The sequence below is a fragment of the Saimiri boliviensis genome, chromosome 8 (genome assembly GCF_048565385.1).
Source record: "Saimiri boliviensis isolate mSaiBol1 chromosome 8, mSaiBol1.pri, whole genome shotgun sequence".
In the NCBI taxonomy this organism is placed as follows: Eukaryota; Metazoa; Chordata; class Mammalia; order Primates; family Cebidae; genus Saimiri; species Saimiri boliviensis.
In genome coordinates, this window is record NC_133456.1 from 122726243 (window position 1) to 122752709 (window position 26467).

General features: G+C 41.2%; 1 protein-coding gene across 3 annotated transcripts in view; it reads right to left on the reverse strand.

The window, feature by feature from the left end:
• Positions 1 to 24148, reverse strand: part of MTPAP (mitochondrial poly(A) polymerase) — a 76699-nt gene extending 52551 nt beyond the window's left edge. For all 3 annotated transcript variants that reach the window (XM_074405197.1, XM_003938392.4, XM_074405196.1), the window contains exons 1-6: positions 23955 to 24148; positions 16202 to 16374; positions 14656 to 14880; positions 10994 to 11218; positions 4510 to 4721; positions 459 to 685 (exon numbers count right to left, since the gene is read on the reverse strand). In XM_074405197.1, coding sequence (XP_074261298.1) covers positions 459 to 685; positions 4510 to 4721; positions 10994 to 11218; positions 14656 to 14880; positions 16202 to 16374; positions 23955 to 24111 — 1219 coding nt within the window. In that variant the 5' untranslated portion in view covers positions 24112 to 24148. The remainder of the gene's footprint in view (positions 1 to 458; positions 686 to 4509; positions 4722 to 10993; positions 11219 to 14655; positions 14881 to 16201; positions 16375 to 23954) is intronic.
• Positions 24149 to 26467: the final 2319 nt, after the last annotated feature.

Genomic DNA, 26467 nt, shown 5'->3' on the forward strand with positions numbered 1-26467 from the left:
AATCTTTGAAACATCATGAAACAGTTTTAGTATCTCTAACCCAAGTCTAAACACAGGTTCAGATCTGAAAGTCATCTCCGAGACTGTGATCCAATCAAAAGTTGTATCTGAAGAAGCTGCATCTGAAAAGGTCATTCTAGACTCGGCCAACTGGGGGAGAAGCTCCAGCGACCTCATGACTGTGGTGAACAACCTCGCCAACTGACTCAAAGAAAACAGAACTCTCAAAAATCCTAAAGGCCCTAGCCTCCCAAATTATCTGCTCTCATGACTCCGGTAGGCTTTAAATAATAATAATAATTCTAATGATAAAAAGTTTAGATTCACAAGGCTTTAAAAGTCAAGACAAATTTTGTGACTAAGAGAAAAAACAGACGGGGCTTTAGCAACACATTGTAATTATATTTGCTCCTAACATCAGAAAAAGAAAATGGAGAAGTTTTTCTTTCTAGTCTTACCTGCTAGGGTTTGTAAGGAGTCCAGTGTTGGAAGAACAGGGGGTGATCTTGTCTGGAGAAAAAAGATGACCATCATTGTAAGGGAGAAATTTGTAATCCATGCACCAGGAATACTGCTTGTTAGTAAATGTGCTCGAGCCCAGCATCGTACAGTGAACACCAAGGCTCTCACTCTTGAGTCTAGGGCACCATATATATAAAGGAGTTCAGAACTTGTCAAGGCAATCCTTCAAAAATAAAAACAGAAAAATTTTCAAATCCCCAAATTATAAACTAGGGGTAAAATTAAACATATGCCAGGAAACATATCTAAACATCCTACTATATCTGAATATATTCAGAATATCATATTAGGCAATCAAAAGCATTATGAATTTGCAATATAAAATTTAGTATTAATGACTGAATATCAAATACAATTATTCCCATTAAAATATCCTCTTAATCCTCTTAAAATTGATAATTAAAATATAGGCTGGGCACGGTGGCTCAAACCTGTAATCCCAGTACTTTGGAAGGCTGAGGCGGGTAGATTACTTGAGACCAGGAGTTCAAGACCAGCTTGGCCAACATGGTGAAACCCCTTCTCTACTAAAAATACAATAAATTAGCCAGGCACGGTGGTGTGCGCCTGTAATTCCAGCTATTCAAGAGGCTGAGGCACAAGAATTGCTTGAACGCAGGAGGCAGAGGTTGCAGTGAGCTGAGATCGAGTCACTGCCCTCCAGCCTGGTGAAAGAATGGAAAAAAAAAAAAGAAAAAGAAAATGTAGATCTAGGGCCGGGTGTGGTACTCACACCTGTAATCCCAGCACTTTGGGAGGCCAAGGTGGATGGATCACTTGAGGTCAGGAGACAAGACCAGCCTGGCCAACGTGATGAAACCCCATCTCTACTAAAAATAAAAAAATTAGCTGGGCGTGGTGATGCATGCCTGTAATCCTAGCTACTTGGGGGGCTGAGGCAGGAGAATCATTTGAACCCAGGAGGTGGAGGCTGCAGTCAACTGAGATCACGTTATTGTACTCCAGCATGGGCAACAGAGCAAGACCCTACTTCCAAAAGAAAAGAAAGAAAATGTTCTAGAACTTAGAATTTTTAAATCAAAGTTTCTAAACATGATTTTAAATAATAAGTAAAACACACAAAGCTCTTTATAATTATTAATAAATGGCCGGGCACAGTAGCTCATGCCTGTGATCTCATGCACTTTAGGAAGCTGAAGCAGGCAGACAGCTTGAGCTGAGGAGTTCAAGACCAGCCTGGGAAACATGAGGAGACCTTGTCTCTACAAAAAATACAGAAGTTAGCTGAGTGTGGTGTCACACACCTTAGGCCCAGCTACCTGGGAGGCTGAGGTGGGAGAATCACCTGAGCCCAGGGAGGTCAAGGCTGCAGTGTGCCAAAATTGAGCCACTGCACTCTAGTCTTGGCAACAGAGTAAGATGTCATTTCAAACTATATATACATAAACATATATATACATATGTATATGTACATACATATACATACATATAATCGATAAAGACAGAGAGGTGTTCGTTGGCCAGGCATGGTGGCTCACTCCTGTAGTCCCAGCACTTTAGGAGGCCAAGGCAGGCAGATAGCTTGAGCCTAGGAGTTCGAGATCACCCTGGTAACACAGTAAGACCCTGTCTCTATAAATATAAAAAATGTATATATAAAATAAAAACAAAATTTAAAAAATTTAATTTAAAAAAGATAGGTGTGGTGGCATGCATCTGTAATCCTAGCTGCTCGGGATTACAGATGCATGCCTGAGAAAGGAGGACTGTTTGAGCCCAAGAGTTCAAGGCTACAGTGAGCTATGATCACACCACTGCACTTCAGCCTGGGCAACAGAGTGAGAAGCTGTCTCTAAAAAAGTAAAAACAGAATTAAAAATATTAAGTTCCTACTGATCAAAACATGTCTTACAATTTCTCAAAGAACCAACAAAGGGCACAAAAAATAATTTAACAGCATCAAGTTAAAACTGTCTCTGAAGTGGCATTTACATTTAAAAAGTAAAAAGAACAGACTAAATGCCCCAATCAAAAAGTAAAAAGAACAGAAGAAACAAGGCCAGGCGTCGTGGCTCACACCTATAATCCCAGCACTTTGGCAGGCCGAGGTGGGCGGATCATCTGAGGTCAGGAGTTCAAGACCAGTCTGGCCAACATGGTGAAACCCCATCTCTACAAAAATACAAAATTTAACCAGGCATGATCGAGTGTGCCTGTAATCCCAGCTACTCGCAAAGCTGAGGTGGGAATTGCTTGAACCCGGTAGGCGGAGGTTGCATTGCAGTGAACCGAGATCCTGCCACTGCACTCCAGCCTATGTGACTGAGCAAGCCTATGTCTCAAAAAAAATAAAGAAGAAACAGCAACTTAGAAATTCATGGTGAAGCCGGGCGCGGTGGCTCAAGCCTGTAATCCCAGCACTTTGGGAGGCCGAGGCGGGTGGATCACGAGGTCAAAAGATCGAGACCATCCTGGTTAACATGGTGAAACCCCGTCTCTACTAAAAAGTACAAAAAATTAGCTGGGCATGGTGGCACGTGCCTGTAATCCCAGCTACTCAGGAGGCTGAGGCAGGAGAATTGCCTGAACCCAGGAGGCGGAGGTTGCGGTGAGCCGAGATCGCGCCATTGCACTCCAGTCTGGGTAACAAGAGCGAAACTCCGTCTCAAAAAAAAAAAAAAAAAAAAATTCATGGTGATTATTTTATGAAAATGAAGCTAAATTAAGCTAAAAATAAATATCAAAAAGCATAAGGTATCGGATATAAAGAAGATTACACAATTACAAAGATAAATGTCATTTTGTCCTATTTTACATACTATAAAGAAAATACAATGATGATAAAAAGTACAGTGTATATCTTTATTTTCTATATTAAAATTTGACAAGAAATCACAGACTTTACTCCATAAGTTTGACTTGAGAGAAATTCAAAAATACTGAGGATTCGCTTGTTGGTGAACACGAGTTTAATCAAACTGCTCTAGCCTTGATTTTCTGAATCTATTTTCAGTAATGATTATTTATCTAACAAATAACTATAGAGAAACTGAACTCATGCAATGAGAATTTAGGAAATAAACTCAATTAAGAAATTTTTCCCTACTGTGGGCCAGGCTCAGTGGGAGGCGAAGATGGGTGGATCACATGAGGTCAGGAGTTCAAGATCAGCCTGGCCAACAGGGTGAAATCACATCTCTACTAAAAATACAAAAATTCACCCAGCATGATGGCAGGCACCTATAATCCCAGCTACCTGGAACGCTGAGGCACAAGAATAGCTTGAACCTGGGAAGTGGAGGTTGCAGTGAGCCAAGATCATGAGCCACATTGCACTCCAGCCTGGCCAACAGAGCAATACTATGTCTCAAATAATAATAATAATAAAATAAATTTTCCCTGTTATGAATCCAGGAAAAGTCATCAGTACAAAAGTAATTATTCCCACTCCACTTGTTTTTAGCAAACAAATGACTAGGATAATACAATACACATAGGCTGAACAAAAACCATCCAGTCTTAAGCTCTTCCAACCACTTTCGGACCTAAGTAAAGAGGACATTTGTTTAGTACACAAAGTTGACTATACATCTAAAGGCAATTCAAAGGTGAAATTCAAGTGGTTATTTTATTTTCTAAGTATTCTTAGAAGACTTATACTATAAATAGGAATCTTTCTTTTTTAATTGTACTTTTTTCTTTTTTTGCCATCAGAAATTCATGCTAAAAGGTAGGCCACCTTTCACACTACACACTACCAGGCTGCACAAAAATAATGAAATACATTTCTTCTTAGAGGTTAGATACATGAACATTTTAACACAATATCCTAACACTATTTAGGAACACCAAATTATCAAGTATAATATAAAAGATTTTTTACTTTTCAATCCAAGTGTTCGAAATTTTTAAAAATTATTGTTCAAGCATGTTTAAGATTCCAAAGCCACTGTTTCTGTATGAGAAAAACTAAGCTAATACATTAGAATATTCGTATTTAAAATAATAAACGTAAAGAGATGGTACCTATTGTTCGTAGTCAAATCACACTGAAATCCAGAGGCCTGGTGTGAGAACCTCACGAGCGGACAGCGAGCATTTAGTATTTTTTGCACACCCACACAGCCAGGGCTGAAGTTGTCAAGGCACTCTCCTAGCACAGACAGGATCTTCTGAGTTGCAATTCTTTCGGAAGGAACATTTTTCACTTGAAATTCCATCAGAAAATTTCCTGAGGTCTGAAAAATCAAAACATTTCTAAATAGGAGCTTTTGGTAAAAAATAATTCCTTAATAAACTTTTGTAAAAGGATGCTCTAAATCATTGCTGACAAAACTCTTCATGAAATCACAGCCAAAAGCAAACTTAAAAGGTCCTCAGTTGCCTTTTGCTTCTCCAGAATATAGAGGAATACAAAGCACTAACTTGAACAATTGCTGGTTTTTGTAATTATGAACTACAGTACAACATGAATCATAAAGTAATATGCACAGAACCACTCACTCTACACATTCAGTGAGCATACACTTACCCCTTCCTAATTGGCCATTATAATTTACACTATAAACCCACAGCAGTGAGGAAGTACAGGCACAAGAACAGTGTATCAGTAGAAGAAAACAGGCAGTATAAATAGGCTTGTATACAGCAATTTAATACTAATATTTAGGGCTGCAAATTACTAGGGGAAAATTCCTATTCAACATATGAGTTAAGTGGCCATCAAAAAAAAAAATAAACTAGATCCTTTGTTAAATACTAAAACTCACCGGGTGAGCTGGCTCACACCTGTACTCCTAGAGCACTTTGGGAAGCCAAGGCAGGTGGATCACTTGAGTCAAGAGTTTGAAGCCAGCCTGACCAACATGGTGAAACCCCATCTCTACTAAAAATACAAAAAAATTAGCCAGGCATGGTGGCCAGTGCCCGTAATCCCAGCTACTTGGGAGGTGGAGGCAGGAGAATCGCTTGAACCCAGGAGGCAGAGATTGAGGTGAGCCAAGATCACGCTGCTGTAATCCAGCCTGGGCAACAGAGTGAGACTCCATTTCAAAAAAAAAAAAAAAAAAAAAAAATTACTAAAACTCAGTTAAATTTGCTGAGTGTTTTGGCTCACACCTGCAATCCCAGCACTTTGGGAGGCAGGATCACTTGAAGTCAGGAGTTTGAGACCAGCCTGGCCAACACAGAAAAACCCTATCTCTACTAAAAATAGAGAAGGAAGAATCTCTTGAACCCGAAAGGTAGAGGTTGCAGTGAGTTGAGATCATACCACTGCACTCCAGCCTGGGCGATAGAGCAAGACTCCATCTCAAAAAAAATAAAAACCAAAAACAAAACTGAAGTAAATTCAACATGGATCAAAGACTAAAATGTAAAAAGTACATCAGTAAAGTACTACAAGACAAAGAGTTAATGCTTTTACAATCAGAGTAGGGAAGGACTTTGTAAGCATAACACAAATTTAGAGAAGACATAAAAGAAGTAATAAGATTGCATAAAAAATTAAAACCACCTTAAGGCAAAGCATATAATCACTACTAAAAAACAAGGCAAATAACACGTCATACAAACCAGTAATTTATGACAGTTTTATGCACATGAAAGGGGGAACCCATTACATTCTAAAAATGGGCAAAAAAGACAAAGAAAAATTGACAGAAGAAATAAAAATGGCTAAAAACCACAGTAAAAGTTGTGCATATTTTCTAGTAACTAAATAGAAATTAAAACAGCAATGAGATTTTTTATTTTTTAGTCCAACAAAGACAAACAGGTTGGTGACCAAAACTAATGGGTATGGGAAAACATGTATATACTGTTGACAGGAGTGTAAACAAGGGACATACTTCTTGTAGAACCTGTCCATATCTACTCAAACTTCTATAACAACGTCGGCTATTAAAATGGTTAGAAATTATGTCATTCCTTGAGAACTACTATCAATGTCCTTAAAAAAGAAAGAAAGAAAGAAAGAAAGAAAGAAAGAAAGAAAGAAAGAAAGAAATAAATAAATCATGTCAAAGGAATATTTGCACAGATGAGCCAATTTCCAAAGATGTTCACTCACCGCAGTACTAATCATGTGGTTATACACCTTTTGGGAGTTTTATCTAGCTTAATCAAGTTCCCTATCGACAACTTTTCCCTCTTCTAGAATTCCAACCTCCTTATTTACCATGGAAATCTATCTCTTTCCTTCCAGCTGAATGGATTGGGCAAGACAGCTGATCTAAGCACTGCAGGAGTGTACCCCACATTCATCTGGAGATCTTTACTGGGAACTGGTTACTGAGAACTGGAACTAAGGTTCAGAGGCAACCACGTGGCTAAAACACCTAACTCAGAAGCTTTGGGGCAGGCATATCTATATAAGCATTAAAAAGTAAAGAAAATCATTGGGGCTGGGGAGGAAGGAGTTAAGGACAGGGAGAAAGCAATAAATGAAGCAAAAATATGTAGACAGGAACAGAACACTTCCTGGGTTGTTTTGTTGTTGCTTTTGAAACAAGTATTGCCGGGCGCGGTGGCTCACACCTGTAATCCTAGCACTTTGGGAGGCCCAAGTGGGTGGATCACCTGAGGTCAGGAGTTCAAGATCAGCCTGGCCATCATGGAGAAACCCCAACTTTAAAAAAAAAAAAAAAAAGAAAGAAAGAAACAGGGTATCATAGGCTGTGTGTGGTAGTTCAAACCTGTAATCCCAACACTTTGAGAAGCCAAGACAGGCAGATTACTTGAGGTCAGGAGTTTGAGAACAGCCTGGTCAACATGGTAAAATCCCATCTCTACTAAAAATACAAAAAAAATTAGCTAGGTATGGTGGCTGTGGCCCCAGCTATTTGGGAGGCTGAGGCAGGAGAACTGCTTGAACCCTGGAGGCCTGGGTTGCAGTGAGTCGAGATTGTGCCACTGTACTCCAGCCTGAGGTGACAGAGAGAGGCTCAAAAAAAAAGGGAGGGTATCACTCTGTCACCCAGGCTGGAGTGCAGAGGTACAAAAACAGCTCACTGCCACCTCAACCTCCAGAGTAGCTGGAACTACAGGTACACACCACCACACCTGGCTAATTTTTTATTTTTAATAGAGACATGGTCTCACCCAGCCTATGCTGCCCAGGCTGGTCTTGAATCCTGAGCCCAGGTGATCCTCCCACCGCGGCCTCCCACAGTGCTGTGATACAGGCATGAAGCACCAGGCCCAGCCACTTCCCGGGTTCTTGATGGTTTACACTTCTTACTTCTAGTCCTTTCCCAAGACTCCTCCATATTCCTGGCCCTGTGTTCTGCGATGCCTCCTCTACCTCTTTATTGAAGCTAGTTTGTGTTGTTTCTGGTATGTATAATCAAAGAATATTAACTAATATATATTTGGCAATAAAGAGGAGTAAAGTTCCCTGGTAGCCTAGTGCCTAGGATTTGGCACTTTCACTCAAAGAGGAGAATAAAAGACACCACCCTCATTATCTACAAAAAGATGACTGATTAAATTACGATACATTCATTCAGTGGAGTATTTTGCAGCCACTGAGGACAATACAGTAGATTGAATCGTCAAGACACTACTAATGAAGAAAAAAATCAAGTTATAATTTGTATATATAAAGTTATCATCTGTAAGGATTATGTTCTGGAGTTTTTTTTTCTTTTTCTTTTTTTTTTCCCAAGCATTTCTATACATAAAGGAAAAAAATCCAGAATATATTAAATTATTCATAGGGTTATCTCTGGAGGCAGTGGGACCATCAGAGACACCTCTGTTATATATTTCTGTATCTGTCGCTTTATAATCAGAAAAAAAATAGATTAAATAAATCCATTACTGTATGCAAACAATCCCCATAAACGTGATATTTTCTCTACTGATTTGTTGTTTATTTTTACATTAAAAGGACTAAAAAAAATTTTCCTTTAAAAAATTAAAATTTCAAGACTCTTAGCCAGTTTGTCATAATTTACCTCCATAACCTTTTTCCCTGTCCATTCTATTTTAAAATACAAACACACACAATTTATATTAGGACGAGGAATCCAAACAAAAGTAAAGACAGATGTGGGGTCAAATAAATCTCACGATGGCAAAATGAGGTCAACTGAGAAAGCGGTATTAGACTACATCAAGAGAAGTCACGGTGGACTCAATCTCAGAAGCCTCAGAAGGATTAGAATCACTCAGGAGAGAGGCAATAGAGATTTTTTAAATTAAGTATTATAAATGAGAGAATAAAATCTTTGAGGTAATGGAAGTCAAAATGACAAGAAAAAATAGGTCTGAATAATGGAACTGGGTGCAGGAAACTGGCAAACTGAACTATGAGCAGGAGTGTGGTAGTTATTGAAGCTGCTCACTAAATGTTCTGCATCACCTTTCTGGCATTTGGAAGACCTCACGTTCTTGTCCCTTTAAGGTTAAGCAAAGTCATGTGATTTGCTTTGGCCAGTGAAATGTGATCAGAGATTTTAAGTGTCACTTTCAGGCAGAAATTTCAGGAGCTGATGCTCAGTTCTTCACTTGACACAGTAGATACATCAAGTACACACATAGGGCACTAACCAAGGACGAGTGTGTGTGTACACACACACACACACACACACACACACACAGGAAAGTCTAGAAATAAACTATTTTAATTTCAGCTGTCATGGAAGTTTTGTGTCATTTCCCCAAAAAACATAAATTTTATTTTATAATTTAGTTTTGTTTTTACTTAGAATTATTTAAGAAAAGGGGGAGCTGAGTGCAGTGGTTCACACCTGTAATCACAGAACTTTGGGAGACCAAGGCGAGTGGATCACTTGAAGTCAGGAGTTCAAGACCAGCCTGGCCAACATGGCGAAACCCCATCTCTATTAAAAATACAAAATTTACCCGGGCGTAGTGGCATGTACCTGAAGTCCCGGGAGCATAGCTTTGGCTGGGCGCAGGGCAGTGGTTCACCTAAGGTCAAGAGTTCAAGACCAGCCTGGCCAATATGGTGAAACTCCATCTCTACTAAAATACAAACATTTACCAGACATGGTGGTTCGTGCCTGCAGTCCCAGCTACAAGGGAGGCTGAGGCAGGAGGATTGCTTGAACCCAGAAGGCAGAGGTTGCAGTGAGCCAAGATCATGTCATTGCACTCCAGCCTAGGCGAGAGAGAGAGAGACTGTCTCAAAACAAAACAAAACAAAACAAAAACACATAGCCTTTTTAACAGTATAATTAAATTAGAGAGTTCCTTATATTATTCGGGAGGATGGAAGAGATACTGGTTAACTTTACCTTGTTAGACATGCATGTCAGAGCGAACATAATGGATGAAAAAATATCCAAATTTGCAAGAGAAAAAAAGGGGTAAAGAGGAAGTACAGGAATAAAGTAGGAGTAATCCAATAAAAGGAAGAAAGAAAGTGAAAAGCTACAGGGGACGACAGCTCATGCCTGTAATCCCAGCGCCGTAAGAAGCTGAGGAGGGTGGATCACCTGAGGTCAGAAGTTTGAAACCAGGCTGACCAATGAAGTGAAATCCCATCTCCACAAAAAATACAAAAATCAGCCAGGCATGGTAGCACATGCCTGTAATCCCAGATACTCAGGAGGCTGAGGCAGGGGAATCACTTGAACATGGGAGGCGGAAGTTGCAGTGAGCAAAGACTGCACCACTGGATTCCAACCTGGGCAACAGAGCAAGACTCCACCTCAGTCAGAGTAAAAAGCAAAGAAAAAGCACAGAAAACAGGAAATAAAAAATAAAACAGGAAAAATAAGTCCAAGAATGATCAGAGTAACAATAAACATATTGAACTCAAAGACTGACAGACTGGAGTAAAAGCATACTGCTGTTTATAAGAGATACACCCAAAATAAAGTAACATATATAAAGGCTGAAAATAAACAGAAGACATGTGAGACAAATAGCAAGCAGCGATATTAACATATTACAGAACTTAAGAAGAAAGCATTTGTAGAGATGAAAACAGCATGTATGAGGGACATAATCTAATAATAAAGCAACTCAACAAGTAAATATAATAATCATATACCTATATGTAGCTAATAGAGCCTTTGGATAAAACAAAAATCAAAAGCATTTTAAAGAAAAGTTAACAAAACCAAGAATCATGAGATGTAAAAATATTTCAGTAATTAGATCACAAGGGTTAAAAGAAAAAATTAGTTAAGATACATAATTTGAATAACACAACAGGCAACTCTGACCTAACTGAAAAGCTTCTGAACCCTTGAAAAGAATAACTATTTTATTGCATATGTACAGAATATTCACAAAAATTATCACATAGAACAATACAAAGAAAGACTTTACAATTCCTTTATTTTTTTTTCTTTTTTGACCTACCATCTCAGCTGTATACAATTCCAAAGAATCAATAACAAATATACCTTATTCTTTAACAATAATGTTTAATAAATTTAGAAATCAACACTTATAATTTTATTAAGTTCAAAGATTTTCCTTTTCTACTTTCTTAACTTTAAATGATTACAGTGGTCAAAAGAAATAGGCTTACCTTGTGAGTGCTGAGGTTTCTGGTTTCATTGAGATCCAAAAACATGTCCAAGTCACATCCTAACTTCCCAAAAGTATTCACTGAGGAGCCAAAGGGTCTGACTATGCAGTCCGGGAAATAAGCGGCTGCTACGTCTTCAATAAGAGAACAGGTGAGATATCGGAGCTTAGTGTTCTCCTCTGTTAGCTGGAACTCCTTCAAGAGAGTGTTCAGCTGATCATCAATCTAGCTGGCCAAAACAAAACAACAAAAGATAGAAAACGTACAGGTCATATAAAAGACTTACCATTTACTTCAAAAGATTTGGTGGCTTTGGAGACCTACCTTAGAAATATGCAAGGCCAGCACAGTGGCTCACACCAGTAATCCCAGCACCTTGGGAGGCCGAGGGCGGCGGATCACTTGAGGTCAGGAGTTGGAGATCATCCCCACCAACATGGAGAAACCCCATCTCTACTAAAAATACAAAGTTAGCCAGGCGTGGTGCAGGACACCTGTAATATCAGCCACTCGGGAGGCTGCAGCAGGAGAAATCGCTTGAACCCAGGAGGCAGTGGTTGCAGCGAGCTAAGATCACGCCATTGCACTCCAGCCTGGGCAACAAGAGCAAAACTTCGTCTCAAAAAAAAAAAAAAAAAAGAAATATGCAATATTTTTTTTTTGTTCAGTCTTAAAAGTGGATTAAAAAAAATACTCTTTAAAAAGCACTGAGGATGCCGGTGGGTGTGGTTGCTCATGCCTGTAATCCCAGTACTTTGGGAGGCCTAGGCGGGAGGATCACATGAGGCCAGTAGTTTGAGACCAGCCTGAGCAACACAGCAAGACCTCATCTCTATTTCGTTAAAGAAATAAATTATAGAATATTTAAAAATTTTCAAAAGCTCTGAGGAATGCCATTAGCAAAATAAAAATTGGCTAGAATTAAAACTTTGTAAGCAATGAATATAAAGTATTGTTTCAGGAAAGTGAAAGTACTAGCACACCCCAGAAGACGTCAGAACAACCATAAAGCAGACATTTTAAACCCAAGGGGATGAAGGACCAATGTTAAAGGGCAAGAAAAACTAGAAACACTTAAGTAATGAAGGTCCAGCACCTCTCAGTTTCTCAGAATAACAATCCTGTCTATTCACTAGAAGACTGGCATTAAAATGATACCATACTGAAACTGTGAAAAGTATCTGAAATGAAAAAAAAAAAAAAAGATAGCTTCAAATCCTCTTATTTGAAACTAACACTGAAAATATCAACTGGCTAGGCACAGTGGCTCACACCTGTAATCCCTTGGGAGGCCAAGGCAGGAAGATTGCTTGAGCTCAGGAGTTTGAGACCAGCATGGGCAACATAACAAAACCCTGGCTTTACTAAAAATATACAAAAACTAGCTGGGCATGGTGGCATGCATATCTAGTCCCAGCTACTCAGGAGGCTGAGGTGGGAGGGTCACTTGAGTCCAGGAGTCTGAGGCTACAGTGAGCTGAGATTGCACCACTGCACTCCAGACTGGGTGACAGGGCAAGACTCTGTCTCAAAAAAACACAAAATAACTGAACTAAGCATTCAACTCAAAAATAATTAAAAAGGTCAGGCTTGGTGGCTCACACATGTAATCCCAGCACTTTGGGAGGCCGAGGAGGATGGATCATGTGAGGTAAGGAGTTCGAGACCAGCCCAGCCAACATGGTGAAACCCTGTCTCTACTAAAAATACAAAAAATTAGTCAGGTGTGGTGACTGGTGCCTATAATCCCTGCTACTTGGGAGGCTGAGGCAAGAGAATCCCTTGAACGTGGGAGGCGGAGGTTGCAGTAAGCTGAGATCACGCCATTGCACTCCAGCCTGGGCAACAAGGGCGAAACTCTGTCTCAAATAATAACAACAATAAAAGCAAGTATAGGAAATAGATTAGAAGCAAAAATTTTCTTATGAGAAAATTAAACCTTAAAAATAGTATTTTGATAAAAAGCCGTGAGTTGATTCTCTGGAAAGACTAACAAGGTCTGGCAAGTCAGAGTAAGAAATACCAAGACAAATACAAACAATATTTGAACAGAGAAAAGAGACAGAATCTTGGGTCAGGGGCAGTGGCTCATGCTTGTAATCCCAGCACTTTGGGAGGCTGAGGTGGGCAGATGACCTGAGGTCAGGAGTTCCAGACCAGCCTGGCCAAAATGGTGAAACTCTGTCTCTAGTAAAAATACAAAAATTAGCTGGGTGTGGTGGTGCACTCCTACAGTGCCAGCTACTTGGGAGGCTGAGACAGGAGAACTGCTTGAACCGAGGAGGTGGAGGCTGCAGCGAGCCAAGATTGTGCCACTGCATTCCAGCAAACAAGAGTGAGATTCCATCTCAAAAAAAAAAAAGAGAGAATCAGAAAGAAGACATTTCAAAATGGACAGAAAACCATGTACAATTTTATGTCATTATGCTGGAAAGAGAAAGAAAACCTAAATTGTTCAAAAAGGCCCAAAACTTCGGAAGAATGTGGGAGTACAAACGGGGCATGGCGGGAGGAGAGGATTATTACCACTTTTCATTCAACATATCCTGCAATTTGAATTTTTTAAAAGCAATCCCATTTATTTATAGAGATATTAAAATGCTAATAAAAATATTAGCACAACAAATGCAATAATGTATTTTTTTAATATACCTTGACTAAGGTTTATTCTGTGAATGCAAGAATGACTTGACATGAGGAAATCTACAGTGAATCCACAGTTCACTACATTAAGACATGAGGAGGGGGGAAAAGACATTAGGAGAGAAACCAAATATCATCTCAAGATCATATGCCAGTCATCAAGATAATCTCAGTCAGGTGCAGTGGCTCACGCCTATAATCCCAGCACTCTGGGAGGCCGAAGTGGATGGATCACGAGGTCAAGAGATTGAGACTATACTGGCTAACAGGATGAAACCCCATCTCTACTAAAAAAAATTACAAAAAATTAGCCAGGCGTGGTGGTATGCGCCTATAGTTCTAGCTACCTGGGAGGCTGAGGCTGCAGTAAGCTGAGATCGTGCCACTGCACTCCAGCATGGGCGACACAGGGAGACGCTGTCTCAAAAAACAAAAAAGATAATCTCAAATGTCAAAACTCAACATCTGCTCAATGCTCAATGTGTTGAGCATGATGACATTCTTTTTATTTATGTATTTATTTATTTATTTTGAGACCGAGTTTTGCCCTTCTTGCCCAGGCTGGAGTGCAGTGCTATCTCGGCTCACAGCAACCTCCGCCTCCTGGGTCGAGCAATTCTCCCGCCTCAGCCTCCTGAGTAGTTAGGATTATAGGCATACGTCACTACACCTGATTAGTTTTGTATTTCTAGTAGAGACAGGGTTTCTCTGAGATCAGGCTGATCTCAGACTCCCAACCTCAGGTTATCTGCCCTCGGCCTCTCAAAGTGCTGGGATTACAGGTGTGAGCCACTGTGCCCAGCCCTGACATTCTTAGAAAGCTAGAAATAGAAAAAAAACCTTCCTTCATCACATTATGCATTCATTCCCACCATCCATCTCCGTAACTCTTTTCACCTTTTAAAACTGAAGATCTATATCAGTTAAACAGTAATGTAGCTTAAATATTTTACAGGAATCTTTATCATACATTAAAAAAATACACATCTCTATAAGTTGCAGTATACCTAAAAACTTACACTTTCTGCATCACAAAGTACTTGAAAAAGCTTCTTGCTTGAAGGTGGCAACTGATTACTCATCTGCACACATGACCGTTCAGAAGTCTGGTTTTTCAACTTTAGATTGAAGAAACGTGACCGGAATGGAATTGCTGCCTCGATGCCCTTGCTTGGAGCACAAGTCTCATTTTGCAGTGAATGTACACTTTCCTTCTGGCAAAATTCTACGACAGCATACAGACCCTATACCAAAAATATATGAAAAAAACCGAACACATTTCACAAAATATCTAATATATTTTAGCTCTTATTTTTACTTTATTTATTTATTTTTTTTTTGAGACAGAGTTTCACTCTTGTTACCCAGGCTGGAGTGCAATGGCACGATCTCAGCTCACCGCAACCTCTGCCTCCTGGGTTCAGGTAATTCTCCTGCCTCAGCCTCCTGAGTAGCTGGGATTACAGGATCGTGCCAAAATGCCCAGCTAATTTTTTGTATTTTTAGTAGAGATGGGGTTTCACCATGTTGACCAGGATGGTCTCGATCTCTTGACCTCGTGATCCACCCGCCTCTGCCTCCCAAAGTGCTGAGATTACAGGCTTGAGCCACCGCGCCCGGCCTTAGCTCTTATTTTAAAACAATTATCATGCTATAAAATATCAAGCTTTTAAAATTTACAAATGATATGATCCTAACACAGCACTATTTTTACCCATTTTAAGTAGATTAAGAAAAGGAGGAACACTGGGCTGGGCAAGGTGGCTCACGCCTGTAATCCCAGCACTTTGGGAGGCCAAGGCAGATAGATTACCTGAGGTCTGGAGTTCAAGAACAGCCTGGCCAACATGGTAAAACTTCGTCTATACTAAAAATACAAAAATTAGCCAGGCATGGTGGTGGGTGTCTATAATTCTAGCTATTTGGGAAGCTGAGGCAGGAGAACTGCTTGAACCTGGGAGATGGAGGTTGCAGTGAGCCAAGATCACACCTCTGCACTCTAGCCTGGGTGATAGGGTGAGACTCTGCCTCCAAAAAAAAAAGGGAGAGAGAAAAGAAAAGCTGAAAAGAATACTGAAGCAGAAAAATAAAAAAATCCAAAGGCAAAACAAAGATCCCCTCCCACTGGCTTCATCTCCAAATTAAAGGAACTATCTTAAGTATTCAAGCTGGGTGCGCTGGTGCAGGACTCCAGTCCCAGCTACTCCAGGGGCAGGAGGATCACCTGGGCCTAGGAATCGAGGTTTTAGTGCACTGTTATGGTACCTGTGAATAGTCTGTACTCCAACATGGGCAACATAGTGTACCCTGTCTCTTAAAAAATAAAATTAAGCATTCAAATAATGAAATCAGTCATAAATGACTTATAATCCTAAAATACTGCTCTAAGAATTTCCATTCTCATATCAAAAACAAAACTCATTAAAGAAATCTAGATAAGGAAGAAGCAGTATAGCAAAGAAAGCCTAACTACCATACTGCAAAAGGCAAAAGAAAAAACAACTAATGGAGACGACTACCCCGAAAAGCACAGACGTTAGGTCAGACTGTTCTTCAAATACTTACAAAGCTTTCATAGAAGAAATGATTATTAATAGGTCCATGCTGGGATAAATATTTAAGAAACTTTTTTTCACTGATTTTCTCTGGGCAATGTATTAAAACAGTCCGTTTTGCCTGTTCTCGTCTTTCATTTTGCATCTCAGAGAATCTCTTTTTGGGAATCTTGTCTTCAAAGCCTATGAATGAGACAAAAACATTTCCACCACACACACAAAATTTAAAAATATTTTGATAAGGTGTTCAAAGACTTTATACATGACTAAAAACAACTTTACCTAATCTATTATTTTCTTCTCTTCCTTTGTAAGTGTTAAACTATACTGCAGGAGTCCCCCCATTACCCACAGGGGTTATGTTCCACGACACCGATAAATGCCTAAAAACCTCAGATACTACCAATTCCTATATATACAATGTTTTATTTTACATATATACAGCTATGATGAGGTTTAATTCATAAATCAGGCACAATAAGAGATTAATAACAATGGTCTGGGCACGGTGGCTCATGCCTGTAATCCCAGCACTTTGGGAGGCTGAGGTGGGTAGATTACTTGAGGTCAGGAGTTCAAGACGAGCCTGGCCAACATGGTGAAACCTCATCTGTACTAAAAATTTAAAAATTAGCCAGACATGCTGCCACAAGCCTATAGTCCCAGCTACTGAGGAGGCTGAGATAGGAGAACCACTTGAAACCAGCAGGCAGACTTGCAGTGAGCCAAGACTGCACCACTGTACTCCGGCCTGGGTGACAGAGCGAGACTCCATCTCAAAACACAAAAACAACAAAAAAACCTTAACAAAATTCTGAAGAAATAGAACAGAAAATGTAAATTACGTATATACAGAAATCAGCAGAAACTTTTAGCCTCATTTTCTTCCAAAAGGCTATAAAGCTGATGGATCAATGAAATACTCCATACCCATTATTTTACTATCTTTTTTTAAAAAAAAAATTTAAGAGACAAGGTATCCCTCTGTTACCCAGGCTAGAGTGTGGTGGCACAATCCCAGCTCACTGCAATCTCTGCCTCCCAGGTTTAAGTGACTGTCATGCCTCAACCTCCCCAGTAGCAGGGATTACAGGCATATGCCACTCCTGTCCAGCTAATTTTTATGTTTTGTAGAGACAGGGTTTTACCATGTTGGTCAGGATGGTCTCGAACTCCTGACCTCAAGCAATCCTCCCTCCTTGGCCTCCCAAAGTGCCAGAATTACAAGCATGAAGCCACCATGCTCAGCCTGAAAATACAGCTTTTAACTATGTGCCTTCACCTCCATTCCCAACGACAATTCTTTAACATCAATCTCTTATTTTAGGCCTCTATCACAATAATCTGACTCCTAAACTAGTCTCATTCACTCTAGTTTTGTTTTTCTCAACCTATCCTCCACATAACTGCCAAAGTGTTCTTTATAAAATGGTCTTTTTGGCAGGGCATGGTGGCTCATGCCTGTAATCCCAGTACTTTGGGAGGCGGAGGTGGGTTGATCACGAGGTCAGGAGATGAAGATCATCAGGGCCAACATGGTGAAACCCCGTCTCTACTAAAAATACAAAAAAATTAGCTGGGTGTGGCGGCACATGCCTATAGTCCCGGCTACTCGGGAGGCTAAAGCAGGAGAACTGCTTGAACCCAGGAGGTGGAGACGCATTGAGCCGAGATGGTGCCACTGCACTCCAGCCTGGGCAACAGTGCGAGCCTCCATCTCAAAAAAAAAAACCGGGGGCGGGGGGTGGTCTTTTGTTCTTAAGTCTTTTTCTTTGACTTCCCTGCTTAAATCCTTTAATAGCTTCCCCAATGCGTTTAAGGTCACATCTAAACCCCATAGCCTGGGTATAAAGTGCTTGCACCATGTCCCAACCCTCTCTTTCATGTCACTTATACCATTTCTTTCTGTTGCACTTTTCACATATGGTACTCTACACACACAATACTATCACATACTATGAACTACCTATGTCTTCCTCCTTCTGGTTGGAATCCCCACCTTCGCATTTTCTGTCTGGCAAACTCTCATTCATCCTGCAAATCTTGCTTAGGTCTGTGAAAACTTCTGACTTGTCATGGTAGAATCTTTTCCACCTCTTTATTACCTAATTTTAACAACTATGAAAGCGTATAATTCACAGCGTTATATTTATTTACTTAACAATATGGAAGAATACCTTCTTGTTCTTCTTCTTTTTTTTTTTTTAAGAGACAAGGTCTCCCTCTGTGTCCCAGGCTGGAGTGCAGTGGTACAGTCCCAGCTCACTCCAATCTCTGCCTCCCAGGTTACGGCAATATGGAAGAAGAATACCTTCTTCCATACTGAGGACAGAGACTTTTCCGTGTGATCTCAGTCTACCGACTGTCCTTCCTCCGAGTGGTCCTTATTTCCTTCTCTTATGCTACAGGCTCTGCCTAGACCATCTTACCATTTTTTCAGTTGTGACTGCCACCTACACACTCTTGTCTCTGACTTTTACTGAGTCTAAACTGATATCTAACTGCTTGTTGCAAAAGTAAAGTCAAACAGTGTAGAATTTTCTTTTTAATTTTTGAGACAGTCTTGCTCTGTCACCCAGGCTGGATTGCAGTGGTGTGATCTTGGCTCACCACAATCTCGGCCTATGGGGTTCAAGCAATTTTCCTGCCTCAGCCTCCCGAGTAGCTGGGATTACAGGCACATGCCACTGTACCAGGCTAATTTTTGCATTTTTAGTAGAGACGAGGTCTCACCATGTTGGCCAAGCTGGTTTTGAACTCCTGACCTCAGGTGATCTACCTGCCTTGGCCTCCCAAAGTGCTGGGATTACAAGCGTGAGCCATGGTGCCCAGCCCAAACAGTGTAGAATTTTCTAAAGTAGAAGCATAAGTTTTCCCCCAGTCCTCTTACCCTAACAGCCAACCATTAAGTTGTGGTACTTATCTTTTCAGACATTTTCAAGGCATATGTAAACATATACATATAAACATCTTTTACACAACTGAAATTTACTGAAATCTTACTATATATTCTATTCAGTAACATGCTGTAAGATATTTAATGCACTGGAGACATCTTTCCATATCAGTACATACATATTTATTTCTTTTAAAATATATACTCTTAAATATATCACAGTTTAGCCAAGTCTCTATTGATAAATATTTAGGTGGTTTACTGCTTTTCACTATTACAAACAATACAGCAATGTTATCTGTATGCAATGTCTTTGCACATCTATGCAAATATATCCCTGCAGGTGAATGGCAGGCAAAGAGCAGGGATTACATTTGAGAACAAGATAGAAAAGTTTGATTGAAAAAATGGAGCAATGTGCTTGAGAAGATGAAAAAGGCAGAATCTAAAGACTTGAGCAACAGCAGGTTAAGAATGACGCAGACACGATGACAAAGTTGTGAAGGCGGAACAAAACGCTGAGGTAATTTACAGCCTACCAAAGGTTTATCAAATCTATAAATAACAAAATTAAGAGGAAGAACTAGTAAGTGCTAATATTTTGTGACAGACTGAAATGTGCAATGGTCTTAAAATACGATATGGTAAACACAAATTAACGTTAAAAAAATGACTGAGGCCGGGCGCGGTGGCTCAAGCTTGTAATCCCAGCACTTTGGGAGGCCGAGGCGGGCGGATCACGAGGTCGAGAGATCTAGACCATCCTGGTCAACATGGTGAAACCCCGTCTCTACTAAAAATACAAAAAATTAGCTGGGCATGGTGGTGCGTGCCTGTAATCCCAGCTACTCAGGAGGCTGAGGCAGGAGAATTGCCTGAACCCAGGAGACGGAGGTTGCGGTGAGCCGAGATCGCGCCATTGCACTCCAGCCTGGGTAACAAGAGCGAAACTCCGTCTCACAAAAAAAAAAAAAAAAAAAAAAAAAAAAAAAAGAAAGACTGAATAGGCCGGTGTGGTTGGCTCATGCCATTAATCCCAGCAATCTGGGAGGCAGAGGAGGGTGGATCGCTTGAGGTTAGGAGTTTGAGACCAGCCTGGCCAACATGGTGAAACCCCATCTCTATTAAAAATACAAAAAATTAGCCAGGTGTGGTAACGTGCACCTGTAATCCCAGCTACTCAGGAGGCTGAGGTGGGAGAATCGCTTGAACCTGGGAGGCGGAGGTTGAACTGAGCCAAGATCTCACCACTGCACTCCAGCCTGGGCAACAGAGAGACTCTCAAAAAAAAAAAAAAGAAAAAGGCTGAATACTATCTTTCATTTAGAATTAAAAACAAAATAAAGATGCACACACATGATGGGGGAAAAATTAACCTAGCACAGTTTTATATAAGAGGCCTGAACTGTTTTGCTATGAATACATTTAGATGGTAAAAAAGAAAAATTGAAAATAAAAGAGGTCCGAAAGTTTGATTTGATGCAGCTTGAAATGCATCAAAGGAATGTCTTAACTTCTGGACTGAGGATAGGAAGAGACTGAATATGTACATAAAACTTCGAGCCTTTTTAAGACAAATGTTTTCAAAAATCCAAATTATTGGTTGTTTTTTTTTTGAGACGGAGTTTCACTCTTGTTACCCAGGCTGGAGTGCAATCGTGCGATCTCGGCTCACCGCAACCTCCGCCTCCTGGGTTCAAGCAATTCTCCTGCATCAGCCTCCTGAGTAGCTGGGATTACAGGCACACGCCACCATGCCCAGCTAATTTTTTGTATTTTTAGTAGAGACAGGGTTTCACCACGTTGACCAGGATGGTCTCGATCTCTTGACCTCGTGATCCACCCGCCTCGGCCTCCCAAAGTGCTGGGATTATAGGCTTGAGCCACCGTGCCCGGCCTAAAAATCCAAATTTAAAGGGTAACAGTACTTCTTTGCTACTTACTAATCAGACCACATAGAGAGTATATGTTCTGCTCTGGATGTAATGGATATGAAGGATATTAATGAGCCAGAGTGCCTCCAGAGAGGAATAACAGAATGTCTAGAAACTCTAATATACAATCATTACAGAAAAAGAGGGAATTTACAGCCTGAAAAAAAATAAAAATAAAATAAAACAACAAACTAATGAGAATCTGAGAGCTGAGCACTGCCTTTAAACATAATACAGCACCTTCTCTTAGCAGCCTTCCAAGCACTGTCACATACACACTCTTCTGAACTTCACAACAACCTTTTAAGATAGATAGGATAGTTCTATCTTTAAAGATAGCCCTACCTTGGCTGCTGGCATCCAAACAGCAGCTAAACCTTGTTCAGGTAACAGTTCTGGTAATACTAGCACACACAGCACACCCCTGCTAGTAAAAAACCACTCGATGTGGTCGTGATGAAACTGTCACACTTACCCCCACCCCATGAGATAGGGATTATCAGACTATTTTGGGTACCTCCTCTTCATCCAAAGGGTTGGCATGTGATCAATCAGAAGCCCGAACGTGTGAACATCAAGCTGCTGGTGATGATCACCCCCACCATCATCATCCCATGTAGAAAAGTCTGAGATTATAAGGCCGCTAAACAATAGCTAAGGAAAATGAAAATACCTCACACTGACCACATCAATCCAATTGACCTTAAAGTATGATATATGTCTCTTTCTGGAGTTTGGCTACATAGATTGGTATAGTCTCCCTTTTCTACTCAAACTATTTTGAGTTAGTTTCTGTTACCTGTATCAGAAAGAATCCTGAATAATACAGTACACACTCTTGTTCTCTTTCTACTACAGCTCTTTCCACTAGTCACACGAAAGCTGTGTCAAAACTAAGACCAATGAGGAAATGGGAAATTAGCAGATTTTAACTCATTATAAATATTTTTCAACCATTAGAGCCTGACCAAAAATGGAACTGACTGATTTATGAAACAATGTTCCTTATTGCTATAAACTGTTACTAGGAATGTTTTGGTAATGAATCCTCACACTGAAAGAAAAACTGAATTGGATATTTCTCAAGTTCCTTCCAATTACAAAATTACACACTTCTAGGTGAGTATACGGCGTAGTTATCTGCTCTTTTTTAAAATAGTAAAGACATCCAAATGAGAATTTTGCTATTTGTTATGTCCCACAAGAATCCCCGAATATTCAGTCATGTTTTCCTAACGATATAAAATGAAACATTTCCTTAAAAAAGAAAAATATCAAAGCTACAGTAAATGAAGAGTATAGCCCTGGAATTAGAAGTGGGTTTTACTGGCCGTGGGTGCAGTGAGCCAAGATTGTGCCATTGCACTCCAGCCTGGGCGACAGAGCAAGACTCCGTACCGGAAAAAAAAAGAAAAAAAGGAATTTTACTCTTTTTGCCACTGAATACTTGAGTTTAGCTTGAACTACTCAAGCTACCCTTGGACTATCCTGTTTCTTAATCTATAAGATGGAGTATTAGTATTTCCTTCCACATCTATGCCGCAGGGTTGTTTCATGTCTCAAAGGGCATATGAACACACTCTCAAATTTAAACTCTTACACAAACGTTAAATTACAATAGTTTTTTTTTTTTTTTTTTTTTTGGCAGAATCCTTAAATTTTCAGTGTTACTTAGAAATTTTCAACAGACGCAGCTTCCACTAAATACAATCCAATCAATAGTTCAATAAAACATCATATAAAGTAAGATTTCTCACTGCGTGTCAATATGTCTTTTTTACAACCTGATAGAGACAGCAGCTTACTTTAGGGAAAAATAGCTCCAAGGAGTCGTAGAAATCAATACATTTTGTTTGATGATTTGACTAAACGTCTAAATTAATTGAGCTAGTGACGTTGCCCAAGTTATTTAGCTCTTTGAGCCTTTTTCTACATCTGTAAAATGGATACAGTGGCCGGGCGCGGTGGCTCAAGCCTGTAATCCCAGCACTTTGGGAGGCCGAGGCGGGTGGATCACGAGGTCGAGAGATCGAGACCAACCTGGTCAACATGGTGAAACCCCGTCTCTACTAAAAATACAAAAAATTAGCTGGGCATGGTGGCGCGTGCCTATAATCCCAGCTACTCAGGAGGCTGAGGCAGGAGAATTGCCTGAACCCAGGAGGTAGAGGTTGCGGTGAGCCGAGATTGCGCCATTGCACTCCAGCCTGGGTAACAAGAGCAAAACTCCATCTCAAAAAAAAAAAAAAAAAAAAAAAAAAATGGACACAGTGATACATTTCTTGCAATATTGTTTTAAGAACTGTAAATACCATATATAAGCTCTTGAGTCACAAAAGAGGTAACAGTGGCGTCTCAACAAAGAAGCATATTAATGTAGAACGAACGCGGGACAATAGCCTGTGGCAGTGAATGCAAATCTGTTACCAGACTGATATGGCTCAAAATGGCCAAAAAGAATAAAGTAAACGCCAGTAAACTTCACAGCTAGGAACCAAGAATCCTCGTCACGCATCAGGCTACACTATACTCGGCGTCCAGCAACAACTTAATGTATCAAAATCAGAAATATACGTAAATGACGAAGCGACAGGCTCAGGTGTGTAGCATCACTACCACTGGGAACGCTGCTCAGTCACACTGCAAAGTGCCAGCAAGCAGGGCTCCCGGAAGTCTAAACAAGTCCATTCCCGTACACAGGAGTCGCCCCCGAAGAAACGTCACACACCTCACTTCTGCCTCAGCAACGGCGGCGACCCTGGGTTCCCCTAGTGAGATCACAGGACAGGACAGGACACAGTCCCGCCCTCTTCCCAAAGGGTCCACGCCGTTTCCACAGACCGCGCGTTCGCCCGGGATCCCAGACTCTTCCCCCTTACCTCGGCCGCGGTGGGACCGGGCTACAGAACAAACCGAGACCGCGGCGCCCTCACCTGTCTCCACGCTCCCCGGAGGCTGCTCGTCTCTCCTGAGGTCTTCGGCCACAGTTCCTGGGCAACTCAGGAGCCTGAGGACAGGCCGCTGGACCCGAGTTCTTCTCTGGGTACATAGGTGCAAACGGGTCAACAGACCCACTCCGGGTACCGCCATTGTTAAAAAAAAAAAAAAAAAAAAAAACAGCACATGCGCCAAGATGAAAGGTCAGTGCATTTCCGCGCATGCGCCCGGAGCGGAAGCAATGGGAAGCCTCGAGGGTCAAACTAGGCGAAAGAAGTTCGCTTTTAGAAGAAACTGAGGCCAAAATGGCCGAGCTTTCGGACACGGTTTACTTTCTACAGTTCTCCACATGAAAAGCTCCGTACAAGGAGCTTGCCACCTACTCTTCAAAGAGCGTCACGAAAATAGAGCCAGAGCCCGGGCGCAGTGGCTCACGTCTGTAATCCCACCACTTTGGGAGGCCGAGGCGGGTGGATCACCTGAAGTCGGGGGTTCGAGACCAGCCTGGCCAACGTGGGGAAACCTTGTCTCTACTGAAAAAATACAAAAAATTAGCTGGACATGGTGACACACGCCTGTAATTCCAACTACGCAGGAGGCTGAGGCACGAGAATCACTTGAACCCGGGAGGCGGAGGCTGCAGTGAGCCGACATGGAGCCACTGCACTCCAGCCTGTACAACAGACAGAGCATGACCTTGTCTCTAAAAAAAAAAAAGTTGAAATAATGGAAAGGCCTTTAACCTCTGAAAGGGGCACCAAGAGCAGGCAGGACATCATCTTCTTCCTTGAACCATGTGAGGACATTTTATAACCTCTGCCAAGATGCCTCGCTTCAAATTAAAATTAAAGTGGTTTTGCCAGCCCCTCCTCCAAGTGAGAAGTGCATACTTCATCTTAAAGCCATAAGAAAGGCATTGGAGAGGACTGGTTCAGTCTTCTCATTTTGGGCACGAGAAAGTTGGGCACAGATCAGACAGGGACTGGCCACAGGTCACACCTGGGGAGTCACAGATTAAAGTCAGAGCTCTGCCCTTGATTCAAAGCTCTTCCTCAGTGCCTGTATCCCAACCAGTGGTCCTTGCTCTGGTGCCTGGGAAACGGACATACGGAACAGAGCAAAGAAACCTACAACTGAAGGCTGACTCCCGGCTGCCCCCTCCTCTCCTTGACCCAGCACTTTTCTGCCTCACCCATCTGGTCCATTCTGGACTGGAGGCTCAAGGTGGTAAAACCGCCAACTCTGTGTGTGCTGTGTGTGTGTGTGTGTCCCAAGGGAACAGAGCACTGCCGAGTTCAGGCTGATCATTAGCTCGTGAACTGTCAGCAAAATACATTCACAAGAAGGCTATGTGCTGTTTTGTCTTCTGCAGTGATGTCATGTTGCTCATGTTTTGTGTTTCTCAGAGTTCACTAGTTTCTGTTTGTTCTCAGTTAATATCCAGCTCAGTAGATTGCGTAAGTAGAATACCCTCAAACTGAAAGTCACATACATAAAATATGGTGAAAAATATGTCACCCACTTAACCTATAGTCGAAAATATGTGCATATTAATTTTGTGTAGCCAATACTGGATAATGGGTAAGGGCACAGGATCCCAGGGCTAGACTGCGGGGTTCAAGTTCCGACTTAGCCACTTGCTGGCTGTGAAATACTTGACAGCTTTAAGCCTCAGTTTTTGGGGTTTTTTTTTTTTTTCCTTTAACTTAATCCCAAATGTGATAGTAAGCCTCAGTTTCTTGATCTGAAAAACAGATGCTACTCAGTGAGAGTCTGTGAAAACTTTAAAGTACACTGCCTGGCTCAGCAAAGTCCTCAGCTTTAGCCGTTATTAGCTATGATTATTATTGTGTTGGCTACACATGCATTAATGAGGCAAGAAAATGCTCAAGGATAATAACCAAGTACCCAAATTATCTCATCAGACCGAGAGAGATGCCAATGTGTGTATACTCGTGTTTCAGGTCAAAGCCCTTTATCTAGAAGGTTCTTAAACTCAGAGGCCCAGGCAGTATCAAGTTGACTTTGCAGTGGAGCCATCACTTTTGTTGATCGATGAAATTGACATAATGCTCTTTTTTTTTTTTAAGCACCAACCACATGCCTAGAGCTGTCTGTGTCAAGAAGAGCATGCTTCAGTTGGCTGGAGTGAGCAATTCAACTGGTAGAAGAATGAGAAATGATAGCATTGAGACAAGAAACATAAAACCCCAGGGGAAGGTAGGAATCACTGACAGTCAGACAAAAGAACTGGTGTCCAGTAATGACTCAGGCTTCGCCGGCCTCTGGCCCTGCAGATGGCTCTTTGGAGAGGAAAAAGTTCAGCCAGGCCTAAGGCCACAGATCCTAAGGGACTGCTGGCAGCTCTAGGCTGTCTATGGAAGAGAAGCAGAGGGTGGCACCTGGTTGAAAGAGGGGGCTGGGGGACATGGCTTGAGCCTGTGTTTACAGATGGAGTCCCCTGATCCCTGAGACTGAGATGGGGGAAGGAGATCACGCCTGGATCAGG